At 45.8% G+C, this 9,159-nt stretch overlaps 1 protein-coding gene across 1 annotated transcript in view; it reads left to right on the top strand.

Annotated features, from left to right (window-relative positions):
* The window catches only part of nmba (neuromedin Ba), a 3,916-nt gene extending 1,033 nt beyond the window's left edge, over positions 1–2,883 (top strand). The window contains exons 2-3 of the mRNA XM_043680652.1: positions 1,383–1,570; positions 2,550–2,883. Coding sequence (XP_043536587.1) covers positions 1,383–1,570; positions 2,550–2,606 — 245 coding nt within the window. The 3' untranslated portion in view covers positions 2,607–2,883. The remainder of the gene's footprint in view (positions 1–1,382; positions 1,571–2,549) is intronic.
* The last annotated feature ends 6,276 nt before the right edge of the window (positions 2,884–9,159 follow it).

Below are 9,159 nucleotides of genomic sequence, written 5' to 3'. Positions count from 1 at the left end.
CCTGTCAGTGAGTCTGTTTGTCTGTGTTAGTGCCCATGCTTTCTGTCTATGTCTATCTGTGTTTTGTCTTTGTGACTGCATTGATGTCTGCCTGTGTATCTCGGTGTTTCTGTGCGTGGGTTTCTGTGTTTGTGTGTCTGTTTGTATGAGTGTTTTTTCTCTCTATGTTTATCTGTGTGTGTGTGTCTGTCTGTATGTGCTGTCACTGTGTCCTGGTCTCAGACCTTTTTATTCATTCCTGAGATGTGGGCATCGCCGACTGGGTCATCATTTATTGTCCATCCCTAGTTGCCCTGGAGAAGGTGATGGTGATGAACTGCCGTCTTGAGTTCTGTGCGCTGTTAGGGAGGGAATTCCACCACACTGACCTAGTGACGACTTCAGAAGGGCTCTTTCCTCAGCTGTGCCCATTGGAGACAGGCTTCAGAGAACGGGGATAACTGACAGGAGACCCAAAGGACAAATTCTGCCTAGAACTGGGAGTGAGGCTTGAAACTGGGGGAAAGGAGTGGATGTAACTGGAATGGGACCAAAACTGAGGTCAGGGTGGTCCTCAGGGATTTTATAAATGTAGAAATGTTTATTTCAATTGAAACTCAAACTAAAAGAATAAAAAACGTAAGAACTGTGGATGCTGTAAGTCAGAAACAAAAACAGAAATTGCTGGAAAAGCTCAGTAGCTCTGGCAGGATTTGTGGAGATAGGATGGAGGGGAGGGGAGGTAAGGGGTAAACGATAGGTGGTGGTAGAGCCCAAAGAGAGAGTAGAATAGTTGGACTGACACGTTATCTTCTGCATTAAAACCAACATTTTCCTGACTACCAGCAGTTCTGAGGTAAGGGTCACCAAACCCGAAACATTAACTCTGATTTCTCTTCACAGATGCTGCCAGACCTGCTGTGCTTTCCCAGCAACTTCTGTCTTTGTTTCCAAAACTCAAATTAGTTTTGGATTTTAATTCAGCTGGTGACTTTTCTCTCTGTCTGGGGTTCTCATTATTACCTATTTAGTGCAAGGAGTCTCCATTCTCACAGTGAATGGGAGAGGGCGTTGTATTCTGATAGCTTCCCCTGTCCTCCTCCTCCCACCCCCACCACCAACGCCCACCCCCCCCCCCACCCCCCCCCCCCCCACCCCGGCCAAATAAAAGCAGCTAGGCTTGAATGGCCAAAGACAGAGAGATCTGATAATGATGTGGAGAAAATTGCAGGAGGTTAGGAGAGATGGCGAGGGAAATACTGGCGACCTGTTGCTGGGGACCTGTTCTCTGAAGGCAGGTTCAGTCTGGTGGTGTGGAGTGATGAGAGGAGAGGTTACATCTTGTCTACAGTGGCCACCACAGCTATACACGTTACATTTATTTCTTGCTGCTTTTTTTTTAGGACACTTTATGGGCAAGAAAAGCCTCTTTGACTATCCAGAGGGATACAATGCCTCTCCAGCGAGACTCTCGCTGGAGCCCTCTGATGCTGCCAGGGATTTGCAGAATCTGTTCATCCTGAAGATGCTGGACAGCGGCCTGCCCCAGGAACAAGGAGGAAACCAGCTCACCCTCAACACTGTCACTGAGGTAGGAAGCAGGCAGTGTGGGGGGGTTATTTAAACCCAGAGAAACTGAGAGAGCTGGCACCCAGAGCCTGGAGCACCTCTTTTCCAGCTTCTATGTCTGCTTTTTATTTCCAAAATCGACAACTTCCAGTTTCTCTGGGTCATTGGTCAAGGCAGCCTGCCTGATAAATTCACACCCACACCATCAACTCGAGTGACTGTTTTGGCTCCTATCTCCACACCTGCCAGATCCAACCCCTTCAGACTATCCCAGGGTCTGACCCAGGCTATTCAGCCTGCTCAGACTTTCCAAGAGACTTGCCCAGGCCATTAAGCATGTTCAGACTATCCCAGTAACTGACCCAGCCCACTCAGACTACCCCAGTAGCTGACTCAGGGTATTCAGCCCCTTCAGACTATCCCACTAACTAACCCAGCCATTCAGCCCCTTCAGGCTATCCCAGTGACTAACCCAGGCTATTCAGCCCCTTCAGACTATCCCAGTAACTAACCCAGGCCATTCAGCCCCTTCTGACTATCCCAATGACCATTCAGTCCCTTCAGGCCAACAGAGTCCATTCAGCCCCTTCAGATATCTCAGTTGCTGACCCAGTCTAATTAGTCTTGACTGATGTCTCCCCTAAGTATGAAGAAATCATTGCATTCTGGATCATCTATACCCACCTTATCTGGATACTGTCACCAAAGTACATGAGATTAGTAATTGGCCACAGAGCTGACGGTAAGATGTTCAACAAAGTAATTGCCAGTCAGGGCATTGGTCTATTCAAAGCACTTAGGATCATTCACACTGGCTTTATGAAAGACCTGGAGGAAATCGCATCTGAAAGTTACTAAACCTGATGAATTTGTACAAGGATATCGATTGGGTTTGTAACAAGGAGAGGATTATCTGTGTTCTGTCTGAGCTTTATATACTTATCTCCGGATGGAGATTGTAAACTGTATGTGACATGTTTGTATTATCTTTCCTCCCCTAGGGTACGGGATTATTAATGAAGATTATTGAGAGATATGTGAAAAATAGTGAGAAGTGACAAACATCCTGAACTCTTGTAAGGGAAATCAATATTTGCAGATGTGAGTGAGATGGTCTGTGTTTGGAAGGAAGGAGTGGAGAATGTGGGTATTTTAATGTAACAATAGTGTGTTTTCATCTCCTGTATTTCATGTATTGTTACTTGTACATTGTCTTATTGGTATATTAAAGAGGCAGCAAGGACTATTCTATATTTTTCTGATGTTTTTGCATTGTTATACCATTTTAATGTAACCTGAAGGTTATTTGTGGTGAATAAAGAATATATTGTTTAAGCAGCTGGTATTTCCAGTTTAATCCCATGAACACATTCCAATGGCCAGGGTATACAATTGGAAACTGAATTTCCATTTCGAGAGTGAGGTTTCCCCTTTCCTCCAACCACCCTCTGTAATTTATGGACTCGGGATTGAGGTTTTTATAGCTGACAACAGGGTGCAGATCAGTCATAGACATTATTCCAAACCGATTAGACAGTTTATGACACAGCTCTGGGTAAATGGGTCTTGAACCTAGATCTCCTGGCCCAGAGGAAGGGACATTACCCACCGTCAAAAATTCTGGTGCTGGAAAAGCACAGCAGATCAGGCAGCATCCGAGGAGCAGGAGAGCGGACGTTTTGAGCATCAGCTCTTCATCAGGAATGACATTCGAAACGTCCACTCTCCTGCTCCTCGGATGCTGCCTGACTGGCTGTGCTTTTCCAGCGTCAAGATTAGAATGGTGCTGGAAAAGCACAGCAGGTCAGGCAGCATCCGAGGAGCAGGAGAATCGACGTTTCAGGCAATTTCCTGATGAAGGGCTTTTGCCCGAAACATTCAATCTCCTGCTCCTCGGATGCTGCCCGACCGTCTGTGCTTTTCCAGCATCACACTCTCAACTTTGATCTCCAGCATCTGCGGTCCTCACTTTCTCAGAGTTGACACTACCACAGAGTTGCCACAAAAGCCTCTTCCCCTACGCTAGTCCCTACTGACAAGAATGTCAATTAACTTCCTCCCCATGCACACTACACTTCCACATTGTATCGTCAGCTCAAGAGCTCTGCGTTTATTTCTTTGCTCTTTCATGGGATATGGGTGCCGTTGGCTGGACCAGCTTTTGTTGCCTGTGTCTAATTGCCAAGGCAAGAGGCGTGAATTTGAAGTTAATGCTTTTTTAAAAAATAAATAGATTGCTATACATCAAAAAAACCATCCTGAATTTGCTGTAAATTGATGAATTCACAACTGAACAGCTTCACATTTGTCTCTCACACAGTCATTTCACCTCCCATAATTCATACCTTTGGGATATAATAATGTTTAAATATAAACATAACTTTGTGGGCGGCACGGTGGCACAGTGGTTAGCACTGCTGCCTCGCAGCGCCAGAGACCCGGGTTCAATTCCCGACTCAGGCGACTGACTGTGTGGAGTTTGCACGTTCTCCCCGTGTCTGCGTGGGTTTCCTCCGGGTGCTCCGGTTTCCTCCCACAGTCCAAAGATGTGCAGGTTAGGTGAATTGGCCATACTAAATTGCCCGTAGTGTTAGGTAAGGGGTAAATGTAGGGGTATGGGTGGGTTTCGCTTCGGCGGGTCGGTGTGGACTTGTTGGGCCGAAGGGCCTGTTTCCACACTGTAAGTAATCTAATCTAATCTAATCTAAATTATTATGAAGCAGAACATGTAAAATTATCCAGTTGAAATAGTGTTCATCACAACAGCATCTATTGCATTTTCCTTGGTACAACATATCATCAGCCGTCATTTCTGCCACCTCCAAACGGACCCCACCACCAAGGATATATTTCCCTCCCCACCCCTATCAGCGTTCCGAAAAGACCACTCCCTCCGTGACTCCCTCGTCAGATCCACACTCCCCCCACCAACCCAATCTCCATTCCCGGCACCTTCCCCTGCAACCGCAAGAAATGCAAAACTTGCGCCACACCTCCTCCCTCCAAGGCCTCAAGGGACACTTCCATATCCGCCACAAATTCACCTGCACCTCCACACACATCATCTATTGCATCCGCTGCACCAGATGTGGCCTCCTCTATATTGGGGAGACAGGCCGCCTACTTGCGGAACGTTTCAGAGAACACCTCTGGGACACCCAGACCAACCAACCCAACCATCCCGTAGCCCAACACTTTAACTCCCCCTCCCACTCCACCAAGGACATGCAGGTCCTTGGACTCCTCCATCGCCAGACCATGGCAACAAATATTAATCCATCAATCAATATCACAAATCTGTGTCTGCATTGCTGTTTGTTTGGTATTGTTGCTGTATTCATTGCTGTAACAGTCAGACCTGTGGATTATTGCATGAAATAATCCAAGCCATTTCAGAATAATCCTCATTCCTGAAGAAGGGCTTATGCCCGAAACGTCGATTCTCCTGTTCCTTGGATGCTGCCTGACCTGCTGCGCTTTTCCAGCAACACATTTTCAGCTCTGATCTCCAGCATCTGCAGTCCTCACTTTCTCCTCCTTGGTATAGTAGCCCCATAACTCCTGTAACCTTAAGCTGGCAAGTCATGTGCAAAGTGATCATTCCCTCAGACTCCCTGATTCTCAGTTAGCTGACTGTTTATTTAATGAAAGGATTAAAACAGCTCTCTCCCCCTTGCACCCTTGACTCCCTCTCCAATCCTTTGTCCCACCTGCAGCCACACTCTCCCCTTCCAGCCCCCATCTCAATTCTGCAGTCCCTCTCCCCATTGACAGTGTAGCTCTGCAGCTTTGCAGACACTCACCTAACATTCTGTGCCCTCCTCGCCGGTCCCCGGGAGTTGCTATCCCTGGCTCCCAGACATGCCAGCCTTGCTTCCCATTCTAACCCTCCACCCTTTGGGGCACTGAGCCACCCCAGCTGCCCCATTTCCCATCCCCCTGCACTCCCTCAGGCATTTCCTCCAGTCTTACTGCCTGTTGCCACACACCCTCTTCCTGCTGCTCCAAGCTGTCTCTCTCCTATGTTTACTGATGATTGGTCCATAACGACTCTATCAACATCAAACATGAGGGAGAACCCACTTCTGATTGGAGCAGAAGCCCCTCAGTGATCCGAGTTAAGGGGGTGTCTATACCCTAATGGGTTTTCTCTGTGTTGGAATTTTCCTGGAGGTATGGTGGCTATTGGAGACTGATTTGGCTATCTCCCCCGAGCACTGTGAGCATTGGTGGAAGATGCACTGTTGACCTTCTTTGAGTTAAAAGTCATACAACACCAGATTATAGCCCTAAAGCACTAGCATGCGGATCGCTGCTCCTTCAGCAGGTAGCTGTGGAACAGTGCTCTGAAAGCTTGTACTTCCAAATAAACCTGTTGCGCTATAATCTGGCATTATGTGATTTTTAACTTTGTCCACCCCAGTCCAACACCAGCTCCTCCACATCATGAATTTTTTTGAGGCTGAGATCTTTGCCTGGCAAGGATTATGGACAGTGAGGATGGAGCCAGAGGTAGGATCCAGAAATGTGAAGCTGAGGACCACAACCCAGATCGGCTAAGACATTACTGAATGGTAAATGAGGCCTGAATGAGCTATTCCTGCTCATAGTTCCTATCTTTGTCCTTGACAGCTTCAGAGACAACTCTATTACTGAGGGTCGTGAGTCACATGTAGGCCAGACTGGGTAAGGATGGCAGATTTCCTTCCCTAATGGTAATTGGTGAACCAGATGGAGTTTTAATGTAATTAATGTTTGTTTTGCAGTTACTGACTGTAGCGTTCAGTGCCAGATTTCATTTGCATTTTAGTTCCACCAGTAGTCCTGCTGGGATTTGGACCAACCATCCTCCTTCAGATTATTAGTTCAATGACATTATCATTTCATCAGTGCCTTCCCAAGTTGAAAGAAAGACAAACCACTCTTCTTCACTTTTTAACTCCCATCATTCCTGACGAAGGGCTTTTGGCCGAAACGTCGATCTTCCTGCTCCTCGGATGCTGCCTGAACTGCTGTGCTTTTCCAGCACCACTCTAATCCAGAGTCTGGAAAAGACAAGGCTGAGGGGCTCTCTAAGATGGGCCTTTAATTACGAAAGGATTTTATGGGGGATGGGGGGTGATGTGTGGAGGGTATGTTTTGGACTGGGGGGAGACAAAAACTCAACATCATTAATTATAGCTTTTGTAACTAAGAAATACATCAACTAAGAAGTACATCAGTGGTGGGAAAATGTTAATTGAAGAATATAAGGCAGTAAGACCAGAAGACATAGGAGCCTCCTCCCTTTAAACCTTGATCCCCTGACCAATTACAAACCTATCTATCTCTGTTTTAAATAAACTCAATGACTTGGCCTCCACAGCATTCTGCAGCAATAAGTTCCACATTTAGGAAATAATCTATGCCTCTATTCTTCCAACCAAAATACAGACCTGCACATATTCCCACATCTGCTACTTCTTTGCCCACTCTTCCAGCCTGTCCAAGACCTTCTGCAGCCTCCTTGCTTCCTCAACACTACTTGTCCCTCAACCTATCTTCATGTCAACTGAAAACTTAGCAACAATGCCCTCGGTTCCTTTGTCCAGATCATTTATGTATCATGTGAATAGTTGTCTGCACAATACTGACTCCTGTGGAACTCCACTAGTCACCGGCGACCATCCTGAAAAAATACCATTTTAAAATCTGCCTTCTGTCAGTCAGCCAATCCTCTATCCATACCAGTACCTTGCCCCTAACACCATGGTCTCTTATCTTACTGAGCAGTCTCCTGTGTGGCACCATGTCAAAGACCTTTTGGAAATCCAAATCGATCACATCCACTGGCTCTCTTTTATCTAACCTCCTCCTTCCCTCCTCAAAGAATTCATAACAGATTTGTTAGGCATGACCTTCTCTTGGATGAAGTCATGCTGACTTAACCCTATTTTACCATCCACTTCCAACTACTCTGTAATCTTATCCTTTGTGATGATCTCTAAAGTATTACCAATGACCAAGGTCAGACTAATGGAACATAGAACATTATAGCACTGTATAGGACCTTCGGCCCTCGATGTTGCGCCAACCTGTGGAAACAATCTGAAACCTATCTATCTGCACTATTCCATTGTCATCAATATCTTTATCCAATGACCATTTAAATGTCCTTAAAATTGATGAGTCCACTATTGTTGCAGGCAATGCGTTCCATGCCCCTATTACTCTCTGAGTAAAGAAACTACATCTGACATCTATCACCCCTCAATTTAAAGCTATGTCCCCTCGTGCTAGCCATCACCATCCGAGGAAAAAGACTTTCACTGTTCACTCTATCTAACTCTCTGAGTATCTTATATGTCTCAAGACACCTCTCAACCTTCTTCTGTCTAACAAAAACAGCCTCAAGTCCCTCAGACTTTCCTCATAAGACCTTCCCTCCATACCGGGCAACATCCTAGTAAATCTTCTCTGAACCCTTTCCAAAGCTTCCACATTCTTTCTATAATGCGGTGACCAGAACTGTACACAATACTCCAAGTGCGGCCGCACCAGAGTTTTGTACAGCTGCAGCATGACCTCGTGGCTCCCTCCACCAATCCCTCCACCAATAAAAGCTAACACACCGCATGCCTTCTTAACAACACTATCAATCTGGGTGACAACTTTCAGGGATCTATGTACATGGACACAGAGATCTCTCTGCTCATCTACACTACCAAGAATCTTACCATTAGCCCAGTACTCTGCAATCCTTTACTCCTTCGAAAGTGAATCACCTCACACTTTTCCACATTAAAGCCCATTTGCCACCTCTCAGCCCAGCTCTGCAGCTTATCTCTGTCCCTCTGTAACCTACAACATCCTTCAGCACTAACCACAACTCCACCGACCTGAGTGTCATCCTCAAAATTAATCCATCCTTCTACACCCTCATCTAGGTAATTTATAAAAATGACAAACAGCAGTGGTTCCAAAATAGATCCTTGCGGTACACCGCTAGTAACTGAACTCCAGGATGAACATTTCCCATCAAGAACCACCCTCTGCCTTCTTTCAGCGAGTCAATGTCTGATCCAAACTGCTAAATCACTCTCAATTCCATCCCTCTGTATTTTATTCAATAGCCTACCATGGGGAATCTTATTAAATGCCTTATTGAAATGCATACCCACCACATCAACCACATTACCCTCATCCACCTGATTGGTCACCATCTCAAACAACTCAATAAGGTTTGTGAGGCACAACCTACTCTTCACAAAACCGTGTTGACTATCCCTAATCAACTTATTTCTCTCTAGATGATTATAAATGCTATCTCTTATAACCTTTTCCAACACTTTACCCACAACCAAAGTAAGGCTTACTGGTCTATAATTGCCAGCGTTTTCTCTATTCCCTTTCTTGAACAAGGGGACATTTGCTATCCTCCAGTTTTCTGGCACTATTCCTGGAGACAATGACGACATAAAGATCAAAGCCAAAGGCTCTGTAATCTCCTCCCTGGCTTCCCAGAGAATCCCAGGATAAATTCCATCCAGCCCAGGGGCTTATCTATTTTCATACTTTCCAGAATTGCTAACACCTCTCCCTTGTGAACCTCAAGGCTAACCGGCCTATAAT

The sequence above is a fragment of the Chiloscyllium plagiosum genome, chromosome 40 (assembly GCF_004010195.1).
Source record: "Chiloscyllium plagiosum isolate BGI_BamShark_2017 chromosome 40, ASM401019v2, whole genome shotgun sequence".
Classification (NCBI taxonomy): Eukaryota; Metazoa; Chordata; class Chondrichthyes; order Orectolobiformes; family Hemiscylliidae; genus Chiloscyllium; species Chiloscyllium plagiosum.
This window is presented reverse-complemented; position numbering and strand designations above follow the sequence as displayed.